The sequence below is a fragment of the Bombus pyrosoma genome, linkage group LG14, assembly GCF_014825855.1.
Source record: "Bombus pyrosoma isolate SC7728 linkage group LG14, ASM1482585v1, whole genome shotgun sequence".
Classification (NCBI taxonomy): Eukaryota; Metazoa; Arthropoda; class Insecta; order Hymenoptera; family Apidae; genus Bombus; species Bombus pyrosoma.
The window spans coordinates 10,371,050-10,397,201 of NC_057783.1; the positions used below are offsets into that span (position 1 = coordinate 10,371,050).

Genomic DNA, 26,152 nt, shown 5'->3' on the forward strand with positions numbered 1-26,152 from the left:
AAAAGAACAGTATATTTTAGTACTGGAGAATGCAAAAAGAAATACTGAGCGTAACAAAGTTTCACGAAAAAGATGTAACGTTCCCTTTGCAATTGCACCAAGGAAATTTTATGCTCTCCACTGTCACATTCACGTAGCACATCGCCATAGACACGAGTCGCTTTCACCTTGTATGCATCTACATCTGAAACAGCCGAGATTTATGTCAAATGGATCGTGTGAATGCATTTTCTTTCACGCTCGAGTTGATTTCCTTTTTTTTTTATAGCTGATTTATGCACGATAGAATAAACTCCCATTCGCCAATAACAATTCAAAAGCATCGTTAAAAGTATTTGGAACAAGTTCGATTCTGTTTGGTATAACAGGTGAAACCAGGATCGAAATTAGCGAACTTTCAATTGTTTTGCGATAATTAACAGAAGTTTACTATTTTCTCTTCTTTTTTTCTGCAAAGAAGAAGGAACGCTAATAGCAACGAATAGCGGAACACTTTTTCGTTTCTCTCTGAAATTAGATTTTCCACCATATACGACATGAGATTTTCTACTGCATCCTTCACAATATTCTTAATGGATACTTATTTCCAAGAACGAATATAGCATTTCTTTTCTCGAATCGTATTTCTTTATTCTTCATTTTATTTCAGACGTACTAACAAGAGCAAAAGGCAAACGTATCTCTCGAATATGAAGTATAATACAATCACTATTTGACGATTCATTCGATCAAATAACAAACCAGTACGAGTAAGTCAAGTTAAATCATGTAATTTCTTCGATAAAAACGAGATGACTGTTTCGTTTTTATTAGCGAATGTTGTAAACACAATAATAGATTTAATTAAAAGAAAAGATATATATATATATATATGTCGGGTTAGCGTTAGGATTAGAGTTGGGATTAAGGGCGTGAAACGAATCTTCGTTGTGATTAGACATTGTCGTTATGCAATAGAGAAGATATTGACTAGAGCAAATATGATTGTTACAGATATCGACAAGTAACCGTGGTAATTAGATACTCGAGACGCTAATGACAATGATCCTAGGTTCGATAACGAATCCGCGGTCAACGGGATAACAGATGTATGTTCTCACAAACTCTTGGTTAACAAACGTGAAATGTTCACTGATCGTAAAAACGTTATTCTTTCTCGTCAATGAGATCACACGAAAGAATGACTTTCCGTCGCGATGATGCCACAGAGGAAGACTATGACGGGGTGTGTCTAAGGGAACGAGATCATCGGATTCGTGGAGCGATGCCTTCGTCCAGAAGATGAGGGAAATTGACGTTGCTGTTAATTGGTCAATTTCCATATTGGTGGTTAGAAAAGGATGCTAGCCACCCTTGAGGGAGAGAGTTGCTAGCGAAAGCGTCGTACGTGAGAAAAGAAGATTTCTCATATCTCTCCGCAGTAGGTGACAAATTTAGGGGCTGCGAAGACTAAGACTGTCAGTTTGACGAACCTCAGCTAAATAAATTCTAAGATTTATAGCGGGTCCTTAGGCTAGCTGAATATGTACTGTGGAGATGCATCGACATCTGGTAATCATCTTGTCCAAAGAATGCGGTCTTTGTGTAGCGGGCCACGGGACAGAATCCGTTGGAGTGTTTACTGTCGCGTGCCGCTGTTATATTTTTTCAAGGAGAGCTATACGGTTACTCTATGCCTTTGTTTAGGTAAACGTTTATCCCTTGACCGCGGCTACGTTGGGGACTGACTGTCGCCTCGAGCCCAAGCTCACTGTTACAAATCTCGAATGAACACAATCGGATTGAATGACAATTGTTTAATTATGGCTGTGGCTAAAATCGGGATTACGATATTACGGGATTTTCCCCAAGTTCCAAAGAGAGACTCCGGTGTTCTTTCATCTCCGATATATATATATATATATATATATATATAGAGAGAGAGAGAGAGAGAGAGAGAGAAAGAGAAATAAAACGGATTCTTCTGCAAATATAGAGTTAAATGTATAACATTTAACAAGAGTTACTTGAGATTGTTTAAATGTAATTCTTGGAAATGTTTAATTAAAAATAATCGTGGTAAACCATTTTAACATTTGGCACTCTTTTCGTTTTCAATGTATTATTACCGAGTCAGGAGGTGAAAGAAAGGTTCGAGAACTTTGAAATATCCTGCAGATTCCAAGAGATGTACGTGATGTCTTGGTGAAAATTCTTCTGGTTCCCATGAGACCATCGTAGCACTAGATGTGTTCAAAATAACACGGTCACGTCAGACTGTGTTTCTCGAGTTTACGATAACTCGAAGACATTTATTCGCTATTTCCTACATAGCTCCATGCAAGAAGTTCAACATATTCTTTCATTTGTTACAAAAATGTTCATTATCGACGAAAATTTCTCAGTAAAAATAAAGTCGTCGATATTTTTTTATTTCAAGAACTCTTTTTTATTAGAAGCTCAAATATTAGAGCGGGGTCTAGACCAAAAGAAATATATTTGCAAAAAGAACGAAGACCGATTGCGCTCGATGAAAATGAGAAACATCGTATCCGATAACACAGTTTCGTCAAAGCGTGTCTATTTTGCGCGTGTAATGATTCGATTGCATCCATGACGGGCGATATACGGTTAATTGAATATATCTTTACAGAGAATTGGAGGTAGAAGGTTAGGGGGGAAAAGAACTTTGTGACGGTGCCAATTATACGATGAAGGTTGTAATCGATTCAGGATAGCTTTCGCGCTTTCTTAATAGAGGACATATTTAATTCATAATACCCTTTGTTGCAACAACACCGTCTATGAGCATTATTTGTTATGGAAATATGGTCTAATGATATTTCGTGCGCATAATTTTCAAAGCAGAATTACTTGAAATTATCCAACTCGACTTCGTTTGAGATTCTCGAAACTATTCAATCTTTCACAAAGGGATAAACTTTATATCGCGTGTTTGTTAAAGGAATAGAGAAGATCCAAGGGGAAAGTGAAATGAATACGAGGGAAATTATCGAGAAAGAAGACGCGGGTTGCTAATGAAATAATTCAAGAGCCTTTCCCATTTAAATTAAGCACGATACTCGATGAAATGACGGCGGAGAGTATTCTTTGGCCGTGGTGTTAAGGGGGAACAAAAGCAAGAACGACACCGACGCAGGTGTGACAAGTAATCGAGTTCTTTCATTTGGTCCTTAATTGAGCTTACATTCCGCAAAGTGCGTTGTAGACAACTGGCCGCCATCGCGGTCGGTATACCAAGTAACAGAAGTTTTAAATCAATTTCTTTCTTTGGAGTGCGGTTTTCACGCTGCAACTCAACCCGTAACGAGTTCTGCGGCCTCGTAATCAGTTTAAAGGCGCGCTCCGTGGAGAACACTTTGCCGCACATACATGCTCTCTACGGTTTCTTTCTTGCACGGGCAGACGTGTTTCCTTGGTTCTTTCGACATTGCTAATTCTTAAATAGTGACAAAGCGTTGGAAAAACATTTTCTCCTATTTCTTAAATTCTACCGAGTACAATTTCGCGATAAAATTAAATCTTCTGCTTCGAATACCCTTCCAATTTTTAATTTCTACACCTATTCTACCATTGCCGATTTTTATACGTTTTAGGGAAGAATGCTTTGATCGTGGACGACAAACTAGAAATAATCAAGCAATATTATCCTTTAACAAGCGAAGTTTGTCAACGACGTTGGGAATTTGTGTTCTGGGATTCTCTTTATGCATCGTATATTCAGCGAATTCTTCTCCCATAGCGATCCAACTTTGTAACGTAACACAAAGCGACGCGATGTACACGACAGCAACTATTTACACTTTTTACAACATTATTTTCGTTGTATCGCGTTATAAATTGAATTACTAAACTCGTTCAAACAACGACATAACAACAACGTTGTATCTCACGCACCGCTTAATCGTTTGGTTAACTGTTTTAAGAAACTTGTCTCTGATCGATGTCAGCTGACAACTGGCTCAGAGTCAACTTGAATGGAATTCTTCGATGCAGCGTGTAATTTCCTAACGACTAATTGACCAAAGCATCGTAGATCTGTGCGTGGTATTAACGATTCATTAAAAGCAACAACCGGAAATAGCGTATTACAGGCGGCGGTCAGCAGTGTGTGACGAGCTTCCGTGACGTTGCGTGACAAGCTACCCCGTTAACACATGTTAAACGGGCGTGAATGAACGGTTCCGTCAGGGCGGTCCGCTTTCTGTCGCGAAAACGTTTGCTCCGGACTCAATTAGCATGCTACAGCAGTGCCAGCCGACGGATAACAAAACGATAATACAGTCGAGTAATTTTGCCTGCCGCTTAAACCGCGTGGTGGTTTAATAAACGAATTCGCGAATATACCGATTATCGTTCCCGTAATTTCCCTGTCGACAGTCAGCGTGAATTTTAACAAAGCGAAACCAGTCTCCGATATTTTGGCCAGATATCGACCGTCTATTAACTGATACCGATCTTCTTCCCCGAATTCAGTTCACGAGATTGCCGGGATGATCTTACGAAATTGAGTTTAAATGCGGGTCTTTTCATCTGCGTCTGGATTTTGGCATTAAGTTGACCATTTGTAGGAATTGTAATAAATAATCTCGCTTGTTCGGGAAACCAGGAGACTGGCGCATCTGGAAAAAATCGCCAATTGTAAAATGTCTGGGAGAATGAACTTGAAAAGTGATTATATTCCTAAATTTTTAAGTATCACAAATCATTGAACAGATTGAAGAAAGTTTAAAGAAAGAAGATTATCTTCCGACTTTCCTGGGAAAAGATAAATATTGATAAGGATTATTTAACAAGTAATTATTTTGCGAATAATACCACAGACCAGGAGATCAATTATATTTTCACTAAAAATACTCACGTTGTCAACGCTTCATAACCTTCCGAGGAATGAAATTCTTTGTTCCTGGGAAAGATCTATTCGTTTCCCTAACGTTCGCCAGTGAACATTACATCAGCGAGGCAGCCAAAGACATTTCCGGGCGAATTTCTTGGAAAAAGTCACGTTTCCATGCTAACCCGTTGTCATACACCGGAAAATTCTTGAGTGAATCAAGCCGATCTGAAATTGGCCTGTAAATCGACAGGCAGGTCTGAAACAACGCAGTGAAACCGATTTCTGGGAAAATCGCTGACAGACAACATGCTCTCTTTTTCCTGGCGTAATCCTGATAGGCTACTGGTGTAAAACGTAATCTTACAGACTACTATTTTCCACAAACCGTTACTTTGTGTCTAACCGAACATGAAATATTGCTAGAAACGTAGGTGCACTTCCTGGCGACTTGTCGTGTTGCGAAAGACTCGGTACGGGCAGATATTAAGCGGCCAACGTATGTTCAAAAGCTTGAAAAATTCTTAATCGACTTCCAACCGAAAAAGAGCTTCTTCAGCGCGGTTTTAAAAAATCCTATTAAACACGTCTCTGCGGAAAAGTGGCAAAATACCCTCGTCTTACATTCGGAAAATATTTTCTGTTATCGCGCGAATTGTGCGGTTCAAAAGCTACACTATAAAAGGAGGTGTTAGCAAGATAAACGTTTATTTATTCAATGAAGGACGTAAATTTCATGTTGAATACGGTAGTAAACACTTTAAATGGCTGAATAATCTATTTTAGCTTTTAGAAACTTCACAAGACAAAGCTAAAATTATAAGTGAACTTTTCCATGTTTGAAAAAAATGAAATAAAAATATTTTAGAAGATTTCAAGTCGTTTTTGGCGCTTGTGAGATTTACCATTTCAACCCCTCAGTTATATTTTCATGGTACAAGATAAATTATTAATTTTTCTGAAATATCCAACTAAAAGTATAACTCGATCGGTTAGCAACATGTTCATATTACCAAATTGTGTATGCTTAAATAAATGACGATTCTATACAAAGGTGTAACGTACAATAATTCCAGCACGCGAGAATATCTTAACACTCCGTAGTAAAATATGCAGGGTAATCTCAAAACGGATGCATAAATCCTGGTGCATCACCAACGGTGTAACATCACCGAATCCATTTCTCTTCCCTGATATGCTTAGAGCAGTGTAACTTTCCCAGTTGATCTTTATTTACGCCGGCGGCGAAAAATATGGAACGTTACGTCCCTGTTGGCGTCATAACTCAAATCCTCGCAAGTCTGTATCGTGCTACAAGAATTCACAGGCGTGTTAAAAAAATCACGCTGCTCTCAGAAGGTATCGAATAAAATGTACACACGCGTGTATAAAGCAGTGCGATTTTTCTTTCGCGTGAAAATTATTAGACAATTTATAACACGACCTTGTTCGCTCTATACGTCAGCAAACCAGTTCTCACTTAAATATCGTTCCACTGCGTTTCGCCCCGACCTTTCCCTCCGTTTGCTGTCGATTAAAATCTCACATTTTCCCGGGAAAACTTTCCAAATAATTCTTCGTTGAACGCGGGCTAAAGAAATCACGAAGACTAACAGTAGAATCGTTGAAAATCGCTGCCACTTCGAACGCATCAGCGATTTCTTTCTTCGTCTCAAACAACGGTTGGTTCATAAAGTTACTCTGGCTGATCTTTTGCGCGGTTTCAAGATAAAGGGTTCCCTCGATCCCGAGAGGCCATAAATCTGAAAGTGTGCGAACAACTCGCGTATGAATTCCTAAGGTTCTACCCAGGGAACAATCTCTCTATTAATCGAACTTATAAACATAGTTTAACAATGAAAAAATAACATTGTAACGACACTAACGAAGCATACGGGTTTTACACAATTTCTTGTGCAGTATAATTAATGAACAACTTGGTGAATGAAACTTTGCGGATAGACTAGAAGTTTAAAGAACGACTAACTCTTGATTAGTTATTTATGTAGGTGATGATTTGCAAAGTATTTCGCTTCTTTATTACTAGAAACTTGCGCGCGAGTTTTAGATGGAACACAATAGATTGAAAATTATTAGATACGTACTGCCAAAATTATTTATTAGAAGTTGTTGTATATTTAAAGCAAGATGGAAAACTTTCAAAAAGATTTATCAGATGATTTTGCAAATCCATGGATATACATATACGTTAAATGATTCTCGAAGATCAATTCCAATTTTCTGTTATATATAATCCAGAAAAAAATTTGTCTGCCATTCGTTTCCTGTTTACTAATGCCGCATTTATGAAATGCGTCTTATGAAATATGATCGTGTTAATGAAAATGGGTCGATTGCACCCTATTGTTTCGTCCAGTGGAACGGTGCATTCACTGAGAACGGACTTCATTCCGCGGTAAAATTATCGGCGTGAAAATGGTTCGATTCCGATAATGGAATTTTTTCCTCCTTTCCTTTTTTTTCAGAGAAAAGCAGAAACCATGGCATCATTCGTATCCCATTTACATCCATTCTATATTTTTGATTTTAATATAAATGCTGACGATCATCACAAGTTTTCAACTATACTTTAAATCGAACCTTAATGCAAGTATTAATCCAGGGCGATGGAAGATAGCTTGAAAAATTAAAGTCAAACGTTACAATCGCCAAAATTGTTGAAATAAATTATCCTGTCTTGAAAGTTATGAAACTCAATCGACCATTTCGCGGCTATAAGCATTCAAGTGAAAAAAAAGAAGTTACAAAAGCAGAGAGTTGAAAACATAACGGCGATTCGAGAGAAAATAAATCTATAACACAGCAAGACCAAGTCCTTCTATAGTCTTTTCACACAGCTCTCGTCGATTTGCAAAGTCGCAGCATGTCCTGCAGAACGATTTTGTGAAATTCTTAGAAGCAAGCTTCTGCTCTTTAACTAGCTTTACGTATTCAATTCGCGTTCGTGAATCCAATTACCGGGTACGTTCTCTCGAAACAATGAACAGCAAATGTTTCGCTATTTAGCTTTGCTGTATCCTATTTTGTTTGGGCAGGTGGAAACAAAGAAAGTCAAAGGGTCTATTATGAAAAGAGCGTGAAGGAGGATACATCTTTTCAGTTCATATATTTACGAACATTTATTACTATTTATTTTCTCTCATTACTCTTTAATCGATTGTCTCTTAAACGAAACGAGTTCTTCGAATTTTTAATCTCTTTTGCAAACAGCTAAAGAATTTCTTTTATAAATTATTCTTCACAGATATTTCTTTAAATTCTAAGTATCTTCCGTACGATATCAAAGAAACAGATATTTTGCTTTGCAACGTCAAACAGAAAGATAACCGGTATTATACGATACAATCATACGGCGGTGAATCGAATTTTTTCTCGTCGAGGGGATTCATAATTCATATTTTGTCTTTGCATTCCAATGAGAGAGTATCTACAGTTCCATGTCGAGACGCGAAACATGCGTGCACACACGATTACTCCAATGTCGATCATTCCGCATTCTAATTGTGAACGCGGATGCTAACGATAACGTTTGTACTGTGCCAAATGCAACGACGTATCGGTGATGCACGGAATTTTCCCTCAGGGAATGGAATTCTCACGATTTGAATTGCTTCCGAAAGGGCTTGGAAGCCAAAGCTGTTATAATCGAAGATGGATGTTCTGTTCGAATTAATGATTATATCACCGGTTAGCGATAGAACTGGTAGCAAGTAATGTTTAAAATAAAAGCAAGTAATACTTGTATCAAAGAAATTGAAATGGGAGGCACATGAAAAGACACATAATGTAAATCTTTAGTCATATATTTTACAAAAAGCTGTTTATATTTCCAAAATGAACCCGCTATAAATTGGTCATCTCGACCATTCTAATTCTCGCGTTGACTTTGTTATACCAGGTCATAAAGTATAATGAAATGCATCTCGTTTTATTTTACTTTCCGACGTTTCCTTATTCTCGAATCCTACGCTCATAACGAAGCGCAGTATCGGCAATACTGACGCGACAAGTTGATTCAGCAACTTCTTAATGCGAACTATTCCGTGGAACAAGATATCGAATGGCGTCCTGCGAGCAACAGGAAAAACGAGAAACAGAGACAAAAATTGGCAAGTACGAGGGGATAGAGAAAGGAAAAAAAGGGACAGAGGAGGCTGAGTGAATAGGAGAGAGATCCGGGTAGAAAGAGAGATTACGAAGTTGTATATTCGGAAAAAGTAGTACAAAACGTCACCGTGGGGCGACTCCTAAAAGCGATTGAACAGAGAGGAGCTTGGGGATAAATCGAAAGAAGATAAACTTTCTTTAAGACACTCAACAGAAATTTGTATCATCGTTATTTTCCTTTTTCTTTTGTTTCTTTCCGTCGACACGAAGCGATACGACATCGATAGGACGAGGGCCAGTCGTCGATAACAGGTCTGTGAAAATTGTCTAGTTTCCTTTGATATTCAACGATTCGAGGCTGAATGTCCACGACACATGGACTTACACTTTATTCCTGTCGCGTGTGCAACCACCGCGAAGCCATTTAATTTGTCTACACAAGGAAAAATACATAAATTTTTTCTTTTAATTACCATTTTCTGTTTAATTTTCATGTCGATACATGTGGCTATTATCGTGATTACACAGAATCGACGTGATCTTCGAAATTGTTCGAGACGCGTTTAGAGCGAAGTTTTAAAGAAAAGGAATCAATGCTTGTTTCTATTCACAGGTCAGTTGCAAATTTACCCATGCAAGCGTGTGAAATTCAACGATTCACGGATACCTGGAGACATTTACCCGTGCCCTTTTTAGCAAAAATGTGTACTGCTGCTTCAAATTAGCTTCTATATATGTTTTTATATTGCGTATAATTCTTGTCAGACTTACATTTTTGTTATAAAAGGGGCAACGTAGTTTTAAACATGTACACTTTGAACCACGACTAACATTCCGTGTTCCACGTACGCAAGATATCTACGAAATTCTAGTCGACACACGTTTCCAGACAAGACGATACAACGATCGCTAATGACAATCTTCATCTTCGATTCCAACTGAGACTTTCAATTGGTTTCTACCTTCTTACATAACGATTGCAATATTTAAGAAAAGAAAAGAAGAAAAAATACCTTTCGTCTTATAAACATTGCTTTTCCTCGGTGAATTTCGAACAAAGGGAGAATGTGGTGTTCTCGAAAGAATGCGAGCGTGGACCGCGGAAGAGCTCGAGAGTCGACGAGGCTAGTCGGGGCTCAAAGTGGTTTAAAGATCGTGCTTGTACAGAGATGACTGAAAAAATGATAATTGGTCAGGGCTGGTAAACGGCGGTTCTCACGAGAAACGGCTGCTAAGCGACCTGCTGGATACGTACAACGTGCTGGAGCGCCCGGTTGGCAATGAGTCCGAGCCCCTCGTGTTGAGCTTTGGCCTTACACTAATGCAAATAATCGACGTTGTAAGTTTTCAACAGCAACTTAAAAGTTCCTCTGTACAAAACGCATAAAAGACCTTCTCTCTAACGTAACACGCACACCGCACACAGTACCAACAGAATTCTAAGTATCTATTATACTGAAACGAAAAGTGTGCTCGTTTTATCAAGGTGCGAGTTAAGTGAGTTGCAATAGACAGAACGTCCTTTTTGCATTGCTTTCTGCTTCGAGTAGCACGATCAGTTTTCTTAACGAACCTATTTGCATGCAACCTTATCGTATTTTGTTCGACAGGTAACACCTTATAATTATTCCCTGCATGAATTTTGTAATTAAGAAGAAGGTATACATACATACACTTTTAGACATCGATCTGACGAGACCTGTGATTTCAAAATGTATATCGCAGTATTGAAAATCGTCGAAGGTTCTAAAATCTTTCTTGTATTTCCGGAATCTTCTTTTTGTTAGATTTGAAAATACATTCGAAAACTAAAGGTGTACGATCAGTACGATCAGTTGTCGGAACACAATTGCTAATATATCTCACGTTTGCGAAAATGTGAAAAAATGAAATTTCTTTTTTAAAATGTCGTGTCAACAGCCAGAGACCAATGTACCCAAACGCGACCTGGTTCGTAATTAGAAACGTATCGCATCCTTTTTTCTCCGGCCAACGAAGCGCTGGTATTGCCAGGAAACGGGGCTTCGATAAACGTGTACATACACACACACACACACGTACATATATAGGAAAAAAGTACACAGATCGGTGATTACCTACGAGGGCTACGTGCAGCCCTGCATACACGTTTTCCAACATGCATTTCCCGTTCCAGCACGTTTATACGCACCAGTGTAAAACACGTACATACTGCACATGCACACGGAAGGAATGACATTAAAACGAACAAAGACCAATCACTGATATTACGACTAGTCGCGTGTACAACCTGGATGTGTATAGCATCGACGAAACGGAAGTGTTCATTGGCTGCACTCGGAGGCCGCATGTAACATACGATGCACTTACGCTCTCATCAATCATCGTCTAGACTTTAGACTCACTGTCAGTTTCACGGTTAACCCTTGTAAATTATTGAACGAAGGTCCTGTTAGTTTACCCAATTCAATTTTCTCCACGTCCTTACAATTCGGTATATAAATGTTTATACCAAATAGAAGTTCCCAATTCTATCAGGGGCACATTTGTTTCTTGGACTTTCAACAATAAAATCTCTCTAGCCCTTAATTTTATGATTCGATCGCGTTTAATTTTAGAGCAATTTTTGATATGGAGAAGATTAAACCTCGATTTCATTAATTACTGAAAGCCAAAGGATGTTGCATCGATGTTAAGTTCGATTAAAATATAACACTAGTAATATCATTTTATTTTATAGTTTCATAAATTTAGTGTAACGCTGATTTAGATATAACATTTCTCGCAAAGATGATTTACGATAAACCATAGCTGTAGGAGTATGGTGCGGACAATGTTTCGAGCATCATTAGAAATGATTAGTAGAAGCTTCGGGGAAATTTCCGTTCAGACAACACGTGGCGAACTGCTGGTTTTATGTGTAATTAGAAGCCGGATTAACAGTGTCGTCTATTGTGCCCAGATTCGTCGTTCTATTTCAAGCGTGTGCCTTGTAATTACTTTGTAGATTTTGCTAATACTAGTGCATGGTTATAATCTTTAAACGTGGGCAATATTAGGTTTGTGGAAAATATCAATTTTCAGAGCTAATTATTACGAGACGCGTATAATTACTTAGACGGTAAATTTCTATTGTCCTTTGAAACTCTCGACATCGATAACCTCGTGGGAATTTATTTTTCTACGATCGTATGTATGTAAATACTTCACGAATCATCCATATACAATTTATAAATTCGCGTTCGAAATACATTTCACGTTCGAAATTGTATATTCCATGGGAGAAGGATCATCCGAAGGATTTTAAGCTAATCACATCGATCATTCTCGAGAGCGAAAATCAAGCTCTCTCAGTCAATTTCGATATTCTCAAGTTGATAGTTCTCTAAAGTATCAAAACGTCGAGTAGTCGAGTAGTTGAGGATGAGTTTAGAGTTTAGACGTATCTGGTTAATATATTAGCAGAGAAACTATACTCTGTAGTATATACTGCGGTAATTCTATACACGGATTTCCAAACTAATAAATTGAACAAATTAATAAACAATATATTCGACTGCAATTTATCACATATGTATAGATACGTGTACATCAATATTCACGCGATGTAATGACAAGTGCGTAAAAGTTTAATTAAATCCCGAAGACCAATAATTCCGTTGACGTTTATATCGCTAGACATTCGTGTCTATTACATATTTAGTTTTGACACGTAGTTTAACTCTTTGTAGCTTCTTCTCGTTCTGTATCAGACAGTTTGAATTAATTTTAAATTCTAGTTAATTTACAATTCAACAGACAATGACAACATTTTTGAAACATAACGTTTTCGCGTAAAATTCTATCAAATATCATACGTTACATAAAATGGCTAAGAAATATCTCGCAAATGGCCTAGTAAAGGCGTATTTGCGATATATTGTTACGCTTCACGAATGAACGATCTCATACATCGTCAAAATTCAATCACTTCGCACAAGGGACATTCTCGAGATCTAAAATGACGCTCTTAAACTTCACAAGTCTTCATTTCAAATCTTCCCATTCAAATGTGAAAATAAACACCGCATTCTTTCTTCTACTTTTCTCTATAAATCATCGAAAACGGAACTTCACAGATGAATTTTCAACGCTCGTAATTTTAGCAACATTTCCTTTGTTTCATTAAACGAGCCATTTTCCTCGCGATCGAAGATCGAATGGCAAATTTAAGGGGTGTCCACCACGATCAGGAAACTTTTCATTTCCGAAAACGTGGACGTGATCGCAGCAATATGGAAACGAGGCATCGGTTTCTTCTGGTCGAGGGGATGCAGGGTGGAAGGAAATATCGCGAATTTTCGTAGCACACGCGTGCGCGGGAATACAAATGGCGCGTACTGGCACCTAAATAATGTACAACGGCACGGCTAAATATGCCCTGCGCATTGTTTCGCTGCGCCTGTTTTGCCGTTTATCGTTTCCCGTGTCCGACAGCGGCTCCCGTTTTTGCAGCGTCCCTTTGTTCTTCCTTTCGCCTTGTGACCTTCTTCCATAGGACCATTACAATTGCGACCGTGATTCGACCTCCAATTTTTTTTATACCCCAACGATTACGAAGAAAGGCGCGGGATACACCATAAGCATCGTTCATTCCTACATTCTTCCTAATCATTTTTAATTGCTCCAGAAATTATTTTTGCCATTCTTTCGATACCGGAGGACGTGTTCTCCTCGAATTTATCCTTCTTCACTTCGTTGCGTTACTAAGATCAATCGATTGTAAATTGTGTTCGAAAAATAAGTAAGGTGATGAAGCAGTTTCGAAGAATCGCGCAAGGAAGTTCAGCGAGAATAAAAGCAACATAACTGTTCACGTACATGCAAAAATCTCGTGAGATACAATAATGATTACAAAACATATTTAGACAAGCTCCTTGTACGCTAACCGTTTTCTACTGATCTCACCGAATCTGAATTTTATACGAATCAAAAATATTTAACGAAACTCAAAAAGAATACTATCGACGAGATGGAAAGTCTCCAGAAAAAAAGCTCCATTGAAACAATTATATAAAAATTATAAGCACATTTTCATTAACGAGAATATAAAATCTGGAACTATTACAATTAATCAGGCGCATTTCCAAGATACCGTGAAATTGAATGCTTGTAACGCAACATAATGCCAGTAAAACCTTATTGCCGAAGAAACGTTCCCTTTCTGCGGTAGGACAATACTTAGTCCGAAGATTAGCCGAGTTTCAAAGCTTCGCCAGCAATACCAACGACTATCTAGTTTCTTTGGTTGTGTACGTTTACCGACACACCAACAGTTGCCCTCAAGTAAGAGGAACTTACATCGTTACCGTCGATGTCTGCGATATATTTTAGAACATTCCCTCAGGGTCGGTTAGCTTATCTGACAATGAGTTTGCCTCACAGCTAAATGTGACCTCGCAAACCGATCGCGCGCGTTGCTTTCCACTAGAGAAAATACAAGATAATCATAATAATCTCCTACTCATTAACGTAATTAAACGGAGGCGTGCAGTAGCTTATAGAAACATCGATTGTGTTGCTAATCCGACCACCTTTGAAATTGAAGGCAGTTTTGGATGTACAGATCAAAGCGCGTTTCATTCATAAAAGAAAGATATACACTATCATCTCTATACTATGTTTCTTTCCGATTTACATTTCGATTCGATACACATTTATTAAATTATATAGGCACCATTTTGTTTTACAACCTTTCTCCATCTATCACGCAACTTGAATACTCCATTCTTCCAGAACGTCTCAGGTTTTTCGGCGAATAAATTTTCAATATGATCTTTCGTGTCGATCAAATTCCTTAAAAATCGGGACGAACTTTCCGGATAATCCAATATTTTAAGATCGATGATATTGTAATGTGGAATAATTTAGGCTTCTTTATGATGCAATCAGTTAACAAGTTCCACCTTTATCTTGCAATTGATTCATCATTATTCTAAATCTACTTCCTAATGATATTTGTTCAATTGTGGAAGATATAGTATTGATTTAGGTAAAGTACCTGTACTTCGAGTGAACACTATGAACGTTTTAATCCCTTGATTATATCGTTACTGATATGCTAAAGAATCTTGAATAATTTATACCTCTGCGTATTCTAATTACAGTTCCATTATACCGAACAAATTGAAGTTGTAATTAAAGTTATAGTAACGATATATTCAATGAATACGAATTAACTATGCTCCACTTTGTATAAGTTTAAATGTATTCGGGCTGAACTTCTGGATAATGAAATATTTATGGTATGGAAATCCATGATAACAGGACTACTTGGCGTGGTTACTAGCAAATAATAGTGTGCTTAATCGTGAAAAGTGAAGAGCAAAAACGGTCTAATGTAAGTACATCATTTCATAATTATACGGAAGCATATAGTCTAGAAAATAGGAAGATCAGACACTGGAGTTCGGACCTGTAATTTTCACTTTTTGTAAAAGTTGTCTTGTTTTCTTCCTCTTATGTTAGATTATTGCACAATGTCTTGTCTTTCAGACAGGTCTTATCGTGCACTCACTTGTTGAAATATTAAGGATACTTTGCATTAATATTCAGACTCATCTATTTTCAAAACGCTCGTAAAAACGATACTTTTGGGAACGCTTAAAAGCTTCTGAAAAATACTACAGCATTAGCTAAATGCCTTGGAAACGTTTGAGAATGATCGCGATCGGAATATTTATGCGTAATATTAAAAATACGATTATAACTACGCCTCCGAAGAAATCTTCTCGGAAAACTATGCCGTGTCAATTTTTTATATATTGCTTTTAATGTAAATTGTAATAGACAAACCTGTTTCTCTATTTCTACCGAAGAATCGACTTTACCATTAATATACGAAGTTGAAGTACATTTGTAGCGTTTACTCGAAAATCTGCAAAAGAAAAAGAAGGTAAAACGCCTAATAAAAAATTTGAGTTAATTATTTCTTACAACGTCGTACATCAGTACACCTCTGTTCTATACAATCCTTTGACGGCATTATGTTTTCTGCAGTTCTTTCTTGGACATGAAAGAAAATACGACAAAGGCGAATAAATGTTCTGCTACACAGACACCTTAAGTTTCCCGCGTTTTTCTCAGAACGTTCTCGCTATTTTAACTGCGACGAGAAGCTTGTGAAACAAGAACGTCGCAAAATACATCCTCAGAATCCAACTTGGCTGGCTCATGAAAAAAGATGATCTCGCCTTCGTAATGGTCTTGTTTTCAACTTGTAGAATAAGGGACTTCTGCCTGTTGGTTTCAAGGAAAAACACCGTGAAGGAAGAGATTCGCTGAAAAAAATTCGGTAAGATTTCAAATGCGAACCTATGCTTTGATAACAAGCAATATCACAGTAACTTTTTAAATCGTATCAAAATGCGATGGGCCTCGGCGTTGAGCGAAATTCTACGATATCTTCAAATATCTCTCTTTTTTGGGGAATTTATGGTTTTGTACGCGGGTAAGGATTAAGACCTTTGTCAGGATTATGTGTGCGAGATCTTTCAATCCAATGGGAAAAGATAAATTTCTCAGATGGACCCTTTAGAGAAGAAGAATGCGTCAAAGCAGCAGCCATATTACGAATGAATTCCGTGAGATGGCTTTAGAGTCAAAGAAACAGATATAGAGGGATGTACAGCTGTACTGAAATTGAATCTCAAGGCATCCGAAAAATTTCTTTGCAGGAAATTATTGCTTTTAAGCGATTAGATATTTTAGAAAGAGAAAGATAGCACTTGATGGGAACAAACGGAACCGGAAAAATATCATCACGAAAATAGATAAATAGTAGACTATTAATTTTTATTATATTAGTAAAAAATTATAGATAGCATTTAGAAACGTTTTAAAACTCCATCTATTTATATCGCGTTCCAAGCGTTTAACGAGGAATAGCTGTGTCTGACCAGTCGCGGACCGATTCTACTGGATACGAGGAGCTAGTAACCATTAATATTCTATTCAGCATCCAAACTTTTTAACGATCAAAAACAAATGTTTCCAGGAGTAATTCTTTAGTTGTACGATGAATTTCAAATCTTAAAGCCTGCCTAAAATAATTCCAGATCTATATATAAGGTGACGATCAAAGTGCAATCAAAGCATCAATCATTTAGTCTCAATCGTTTCAACAAGCAAAGTATTTTTGTCAAAATTTAAAGGCGATGAGGCTCTACAAAATCAGACTAGTTTAGGTAGCACGTCCAATCTATATCGAACACGATAGGCTAAAGAAATTGCGTATGCCAGAAGAAGACAGGCCAGAAACGCGGGTAGTAGCTCGGGAATAGAATCTAATTTCACATGAAAGGAATCCTGTTAATGGTAGACGAAGTACGAGAAGTCGCAAAGAAGATTCCTCTTGATATCGGTTTCTCATTTCCATGGCGGATACGTACGGATGACGCATAGCGTCAAGGATGCGCCAGCACAGAAACGAGGTTGCAAAGTGGATTTGTTCGAGTAGGAAATGCGCAACGTGCACCGGCAATAGCGACAACAGCACCGATGGGGAACTGCATTCGCAGTTCTACTTGCTATGCCTCGTCACGTACCGCAAAAAGTTTCAAGCCATACGTCGAATTAACCGACTGTGCTGGATGATATCTAATTTTCTGTATGCTTACGGCGTTTCTGGCTCCTCCTTTCCGACTACTCTAAGTCCATATAATATATCGTTGTCTCATCAAAATATCTCAGCCAGAATTTGAAGAAAAAGATGAAAATGCCGCGGGGAAACTTGTAATGTTATGAGAAGAATACATTATGGAAAAGAGGTAAAGAATTCATAACTTACCCTTTCAATCTCACGGACCTTGAACTAGTTCGATGCATGGGTATTTGATTATTTTTATTTGGAAGTACTAATTTTCTGACTTCTTTTCGCTTAACGAGTACCATCTATCCATTCTGAATTCCCCATTTACCATTCTGCATAAAGACAATTGGAAGCTGTTGTGAAATTTTTCACGCTTTAAAGTCGTTTAAGGAAATTAAGTCGAAACATTTTCCTGTATATTTTGTTGTTATTTTTCCTTCGAGATTCTTTACAGAACACAAATCGAGATCGAAAATGACAAATAACGATCTTCTTTGCACACCACTTGAAAATTTTACGTCAGTGCTAACTACTCTCCGCTCTTCGAACGATAAAATTGTCGTACTTTAACTAACTTACAATATTTGTTATAGTAGAAATTGGCTTACCGTTGAGAATGGAAAGTGAATCCCAAAACTTTATCCGTCCATTCCAGGCCGTACGTGATCTGTATAAACCGACTTTCTACCACTGCGCCTGTAACTTATCCCACATCCGAAGGCTGTGAACGTGTGACCCATAGGGTTGCAACTGTCCCCACGAATTTATTTTCCTCCTTGCCATTACCACCGCGCCCTTTTCTCGGTTACACCCACCTCGTGCACCACCTGAAAATTATTTAGCGCAAAATGAAACCACGGATCACCTCGTCGGCTAATCGATTTCGTGGCTAACGAATCAAAATAAAATATCAGTGCAGATCGTTGAGCGATGGCACAACGTGTAACAATATCATATTAGCGCCACATTTTTAAAGAAATATTCAGGTTCGATAAATTTCCATTCTTACAAAATATCGAGCAATTATCTCACAATAATTTATCCCAAGATTACCATCCCTTCTGCGGCGTATCATAGCCGAATGTGGACTGCGTCGATAGCACAAGAAAAATGGATTTGTACAGCGCGAAGCTTCTCGCTAAATCAGAGAAATTCAAACAATACGATGGAAAAGGTAAGCTACGCTATGAATCAGATCAGTAGCGAGTAACCATTCCAGCGTGATGCCGAAAATATGCAAACACGAGGTTGTCGAATAATATATAGATGCGTGAGATTTGAAGATTAAACCAAGAACCGAGGCTGTCACTGGCGGCTAGATTTATAGTTGGCAATGCGGATCTTTGCAAGACCCAATTCGTATATCGTTCGTGTGCTCTTTTCTCCTCGAATACAGATGCAACCGGAATATGTCTTGCGTTTAGAAAGCGTTGGCGCGTGACCCACAGCCGACACGTACCGGCTAGAGATCACTGGAATCCTGGGTCATATCCAGGGGTTGGGGATATACCAAAAGTTGTGGATGGGGACTTGGTTTGCCTTGCTGTATCAAATTTCGTAGGTCAATTTTCGTTATCCATGCTATTCTGGTTCGTGCGATTTCGTGGACAATTTCGTGGCTAGTCAATAGTAATCGGGTCCCATTCCTATTGCGGTATTTTTACCATCGGTAAAATACAACGAGTAATTTATGATCGGAACGCGGAATAGTCGTTCTGGGGCGTAGAGATCGATACAGGCCAATAATCTTATATAATCATGTTTCAATTTTAGAATTCTTATAGAATGAAATTACATGGTCGTTTCCCTTTTAATAGAAATTTTTCCGTTAGCGCTCGGTTTACAATGATTCGGCATGGTTTAGCGATAATCAATATTTTAGCAGAGCTCCCGTAGGAGTAACGGAAAATTAATGCCGGCAGTTATTGGAGTTTAAACTATAGAATTAAACCAGCAGGATTCGAAACCAATTTAATCTCTAATTATTTCCTTTTTCCTAATACCGCTCTGTGTTTGCTCGTTTCGGCTTTCATTTAATCCTAATACATGTATTCAACTAGACCATAGGATAAATTAATTATAAGTGGTGTAGTTATCGAAGTAGAATTGTATGCTCCAAGTTATCAATTCTGGCGCAACAAAGTACTTACATAGAGACACTCTACGATTTACAAATACTTAAAACAAGCACGAACGGTGTAACGTTGCTGTATTATATATCATTATATTATAAATCGTATTCGATACCGGTGAGATAATTGCAGAAAGGATCATTGGAAAGTAATCATCTATTCGTAAAAATTCAATGGGACAAGAAATCGATGCAGCTGTTTGCCAGGGTCATTGTGAAAATATACGCGAGCCTGTGTAGAAAAGGTCGGAACGCACGGATGCATCGTAAGGAACGCATTGTTACAACAGCCAGACGATATCGAGCTGCTCTTGCAAGCGTACGAGAGTCTAATTACACGTTAGCAATCTAGAGGGAGTTTTCAAGTGATATTATTGTTTCATGCTAATCGATTAGTCCCTATATCTTCTCGGCTATTGAACGATAATCGGAAATAAAGCACCCATTGAGTATGTTCTATCAAGAACTATTTAAGAGTGCTACAACTTGAACGATATCAAGTAACTTTCTGTAAAAAAAATTAAAATATTAGTACGTTCCATAGCCAAGGCTCTTTTGTACGATATTTTATAAATCACGAGATGAAAATTAATAAAAAAAAAGAAAGGCCAAGAATTACATTAGAAGAATATCAGAAGGTATTCCAAGTAATGATGCACATGTTATTAACCGGTACTATCTACTGGTAGTATCTACCGAATGGAAGAAAGATTGAAAAGATCGCAAATTAACGGTGTCCTCCGAAAAATGTGAAACTCATCGTTGAATAACCGAGAAGAAAACAAACACAAAGCTCGACAAAGGAATTCAATACCGTGGAGTGCGGTTAATATCCAGGAAGAAAAGCAAAAATGGATTAAACTGCGCATCAACGAAGTGCCGTTGAAATGCCGTGGAATCCTTTTGCGAAAGTTTTCGCTTTGTCCGATATTCCTCAAATAAAAACACTCGGCTGTCAGTTTATCTTAAATGGAACATTTTCTATATTAGCTCAGTTCTCATTATGACCCAATGCACAGCCGCGATTAGGATAGAAATGGGCTTCAGATTACGTTATTTTTCGTTTGAGCTGCTTAAAAAATCGTCGAATCGTTCGTGACATATTAACTGTTTATTGTAATATTAATTGTATACGCTTTTTAAAAAAATTTCTGCATAACGAACGAATTTCTCGGTATTTATGATATCGTGGCGTGTATCTGTTCTTCATAAAACTTTTTTAAATAAAACGTTTTCTCGCGTCATTAAATCTGAAGATCACTTTTCAGTTTCAAAATAGATGTTAATAATATCAATATATTTTTACATTAATTTATCAAAAAGGTTGATATACCTGCGTATTTAGATAAATGAAGAGGATAATCCATTAATCTCATCGGGCGAGTCAAATTAACTTCATCCTATTAATTATGTAACATACATTCCATCCGACTATTTCAAGGGCTAATAGTTTTCAACTAGTGTACTAGCATAGCGAATATTAAAAATCACGTGAAAAACTCACGAAAAGAAATCACGAGAGGTCATTTATGCCTCTCTGTACTGTTGATATATACGTCAAATGAAATTAGGTTTAATGTATTAGCTCGTATTCGCGAAGCAATCAGTTTAATGCAGTGTTTGCTGCATGTCGCATCTAGCGACTGTATTGTTGATATAACGGTCGGTCGTTTGCATTAAATAATCCGTGGAAAATAGAAAATCGATCAAGAATTCGTAGATGATAAACGATTTCGTCGACCGACGCGTGAAAATTGTTTCCTTTCACGAAGCTAGACTAACTTTTCCCCTTTCGAATAATCTGCATGGCGAAAAGAAATTTGCTCGCAGCAGGTTCATTTTGTATCGAAAAGTCTCGTGTGGTATTGGTGATTGCAGTCGCGTCGTGAATTACGATGGTTGGGTTTCCTGTTCCAGGTTCGAACGACGACCAAGCCTGTCTTCGACAACTTCTGTCAGGAAAGTTTTGTGTACCCTTGCGAACTTGTCAAGTCAAGTTTATTTTTACTAGCCAATCGATCCCCCGACTTCGTTTGACTTCTTTCGAGCACAGTCAGAATTGCTGTTATCCTTCAAAAGATACTGTATCTTGACATTTTTTCTTTATATTTATTTATTTATTTATTAACGATTCTATTTATTTCAGAGATCAACTATATAGTTCTTTATTGTTTATACGTAATGCGATGAAAAGCATGAAACAGGATATGAATCTTTATGCAAAAATAAATAAACAAAAATGTTATTTAATAGTCAGTGACTTGAAGCATTTTTCTGATCTGTATCAAAATCATATATTTGGGGTGCTATTTTATCGACATTTCGTTGTACGTGATATGTGGCCACTTGTTGCTTTTGATGCACAGACTTATCTACAATCTTGTATTCAAATCTTCCACGAAAGTACATAATTACATAAACAAAACAACTGCCACTATTTAACGTTACATAAAAGGTTTGCTCTTGCGCGCAATATTACGTACACTTTAGAATTAGTGACACGTGGTTTCCTGGATAAATTATAAATTGGATAAAAAAATAAATAACAGAAAATAAAAGGAGTAGAATGTTACTTTGTTATCAAAAATACCTTTTGTAATTCTATTTCAAATCAAGACTGTTCATCGAATGAAAATTTCAACGTATCAAACAATAGGTCAATTTATTGAACTTTAAGGGAAGAAGATTAATTTACACGCGAGAAAGATTTTTTTTTCTTTCGTCTTCATTGCAACTTCACTCTACAAAACAGAATTTCTTCCACTCGTGATATATTTTACAAGATATCACAAACTTTATACTCGCGAAAATTTATACTTGTTGTATGAGTTTTTTCATTGTTCTCTTGGTCAGATGCATAATTATTATTGCGTGGATCTGCCGGTTGAGGGGAAATTACTTTCCTTGCATCGTAACGCCGCAGTTTCTGCATCGAAGCTCGCAGTTGTTACGCGAAGAACGCGACACATGAATTTTAAGCGCACCATCTGATCTGGACTGCGTGAAGTTTCAAAATAACACTGGTTTGCATAAGGTAAATGCGTTTGAACCAGCTGCGCCATCGTTCGTCAATTTGTATATTTATCCTACACGTGTTTATTTTACTGTACACAGTGTTCCCTTGAACAATGCGGTTTCAATTATTTGACAGATTTCATTTCTTTTTTACATTTATTTCGAATCAATTTATTTAGCATATCGTTATGATTTTCCTTATCATGGCGAATACTTAACGCGAGAAAGAACAAATGCGAATTCGTTCGCATGAACTGATTCCTCGCAGATTGTCCTTGCACACAAGGAACAGCATCAAATTCAAGGACATAACGAACCGTTATGGGACTTGGAAAAAAGATTAAACGAAGAGCGTATCTCTGCGAGGTACACAGGTACTACAGTCTCATTGTATGTATGCGCAAAAAGAAATAAATTCTTATCTTTTCCTTTCTCAAACAATTTGTCAACTGTCCGAAGTCGATGCTGTTCAATGCATACGGTAATGATTTCAGAAAGACAGTTCGTATCAAATCGTCTTGTAGCGAAGAATATAACGACTGAATATAACAAACATAAGTTTTGAATTCCACATATATGCACATGCATTGGGGAAATATAATATGCGTATGTATGCGAGTATATACTTACTTGCTTTAGCCTTTAAGGAAGAGTGCCTTCGCAACTACGCGGATTTCACTCTACGCGGTCAATTGGTGTCTCTAACTCCCGCGTTGTTCATATTATTTATGCAGATAGATTAGCGAATTCCTTGCCTGTTTGCAATTTGTAGAAATCGCCGAACGTAAAGTATTAGGTTGTCCGAAAAATTTCTTTCGTTTCACAAGGTGATAATAGATGAACAACAATTTCTGTTTTATATTATTCTATTGAATTTGGTATGATCCATTTCGTCATATTTCTATTATTATGTTCATGCATAATTCAATAAACTAATATAAAACAAAAAATATTGTGCGTCTATTATTTCCTTATAAAACGAAAGAAACTTTTCGGACAACCTAATAGTAAATATATCTACAAGTAAAATTTAGCGACATAAATTCCCAATTGTACTAATAGAATTGGGCAATCAATTATTTCACGCACCGAGTTCCTTCGTGACAGAAGTAAAATCATAGAATAACGAAGCTTTACGATCACGTCATGTATAAGTAAACTTTTCACGCGTGCAATCCTCTGATGACCTTTTTCGTACGAAAGACTGAACACCACATTTCATTAAACATCTAGTATGAAGTATGAAGGCCAGGCTAAAACTAGATGTATTTTGATAATTTTAACACTTTTAGTGTCGAACATTTTAAGAAAATCCTATCCTAAAACATTTCGTTATGAATATATTTCAGTATCAACTACCTTTACCGCGTGAAACAACTGAAAAATTAAAATCCAATGCACATAATTATCATTCTCGAAAAAACATCTTCTAATAAATCATCGAAAATAAGACGTTGTAGTTTAATTTTGCAACTCGATTTTCTATCCTCCAAAGCTTTAAACTTTACTTTAAGTTTTACGCATACATATTTGGTTATCAAAAATCCAGCTCTTAATTTCCACGCGATCGTACGTTTAGAGAGAAGAAAAATCATAAACGTGTGAAGTAAACTGGCGCAAAGGTCATCCACTTTACATGTAAATAACGTAGACCAACAATCGGTAATATAACGAGAGTAAGAAACTTCAATTTCCGATGTTCCGATCTGAGAAATACGACGAACCATTTTTACGCCTTTTTAGCGCTTTCTGATTAGAATATGAGAGTTCTCTTGTGCACGTTTCTCTGGACACTGAACGAGGTCGTTGTCGTTTGTCTCAGCTGTTCGATCCGAGTTTGTACACACACAGACATGCACACACACGCGCGCGTGTGGGAGGGTCGTTATCAATCACCGAAACGATGCAGCCGCGAGATGAATCGTCAATGCTCTAGCGTTATAATCGGGAAACGTTGCAAGCCGTCTCGATTCCACTTACCTCTAATGATCGCGTTCTCCGATCGTTGAACCGATTCCATCCCTTTCGGCTTAATTTTCCGACATTAATTACCCTCGTCGCGAGCCGCACTCGATACTTGAATTTTCCCTTGTAAAAACACACGCTGTTCGATCCAATTTTGCTTTTTACTCAATCGTATATACACGTTATCTGTAAATTGGTCTGGTACAACGAGATTTTTAACGTTTGTACAACGCCAGTCATTTTGGTACCGTCGTTACCGGTAAGAGGTTTCGAGCGTAAAATTACGACAGCTGTTGCTGTTTTGGTCGATTCAATCATATGGCACCGCTGTTCGGATAAAATTTTTCTCTTCTTCTCTCTCCCTCTTTATTTTGAGGACACTTAGTCCTAACTTCAGCGGATAGAAAAGTGAAACGAAATTTGTTCTGAATGGAAGGTTATGATTTATACGAAATCGAAAGGTATTTGATAACACAACGAATTGTAAGTTCTTGCTTGGTTTACAAATGTGCGAGCATGTGGGAGTATCGTTTATTCTGTGAAATTCGTATACTAAATTCTGATCTCGTAACAAAGGGTTTCGTTCCCGCCAATTGTATCTTCGCCAATATTCTTGCCAATTCTGTAGTTCCTCGTTATATATGCATATGTTTGCTTAATTAAGATTAGAAGCAGAACGTACGATTCGCTGTAATATTTATACTTCTATCACAAATAAAATATCTCAGTGTAGTTTACAGTCTGGAAATAAAGAAAGACGTATCTAACAAAAGATTCCAATTTTCTCACGAACTCTTGGCTCGAAAACATGTTTTCGAGGTGGTTTCTTTTCGCAGCAACTCAATTTTTACAGAGATAGGTGTTTCCTTCGAATTTTCGAAAGATGTACCTATATAATCACCGCCCCGTTGACCCATTTACCACTAATGTCATCGTCACGTGTGTGGACCATATTTTGTTCGTTGCACAATATCCCGTTCTAGGTACGTGTCGAAATAGTTGGCAACTTCTCTTTCCCGTGCAATTTTTTCCGCTTCATCTACTTATGAAATACCTACATACATGACGATCGGACCCGGTTTTTGTGTCCCTAATTAGATTTTCACCCTTGCGTAACGTCCACACGCATTGGAAACCACGGTATTCCTTTACTATAGTGGGTGGAAATTGTTCCTATCCGTAGTAAGATAGCATTCTGTATCGAAGACGTGATCAACAACAGACTATAATTACCCTTATCGCGAGTTATATTCCCTGAGCGTGAGAATTACTTCAAGATGTTCTCCGAGAAACTTGTAACCGGAAAGTAGACTATGTAGTTGAACTATGGGGAGTTTATAATCATCAGCGTTGTAGAATAAGCAAATTTCCTTACCTATTTCAATTAATTCGTTCCGGAAATACATGATAAATTAATTTTAAATATTAATTGTAATAAAACATATGATTTTTTCGATTACGTATTTTGATT

General features: G+C 37.4%; 1 protein-coding gene and 1 long non-coding RNA gene across 6 annotated transcripts in view; one reads left to right on the top strand and one right to left on the bottom strand.

The window, feature by feature from the left end:
• LOC122575200 lies at window positions 1-25,291 on the bottom strand. Of its 3 annotated transcripts, XR_006319359.1 has the most exons (5): window positions 24,697-25,291; window positions 18,179-18,397; window positions 17,769-17,902; window positions 15,927-16,260; window positions 12,606-15,857 (listed from the first exon to the last, which is right to left on the bottom strand). It is a non-coding gene; the product is annotated as an uncharacterized LOC122575200 (long non-coding RNA). The 3 variants fall into 3 exon arrangements; XR_006319361.1 differs by lacking the exons at window positions 12,606-15,857; window positions 15,927-16,260 and adding an exon at window positions 1-184; XR_006319360.1 differs by lacking the exon at window positions 15,927-16,260.
• Window positions 1-26,152, top strand: part of LOC122575198 (neuronal acetylcholine receptor subunit alpha-7-like) — a 162,938-nt gene that overhangs the window by 41,787 nt on the left and 94,999 nt on the right. For 2 of the 3 annotated variants that reach the window (XM_043743829.1, XM_043743830.1), the window contains exon 2: window positions 10,159-10,301. In XM_043743829.1, coding sequence (XP_043599764.1) covers window positions 10,159-10,301 — 143 coding nt within the window. Of the gene's footprint in view, window positions 1-9,182; window positions 9,275-10,158; window positions 10,302-26,152 lie in introns of those variants that run through there. The other variant, XM_043743831.1, reaches the window with a different exon arrangement.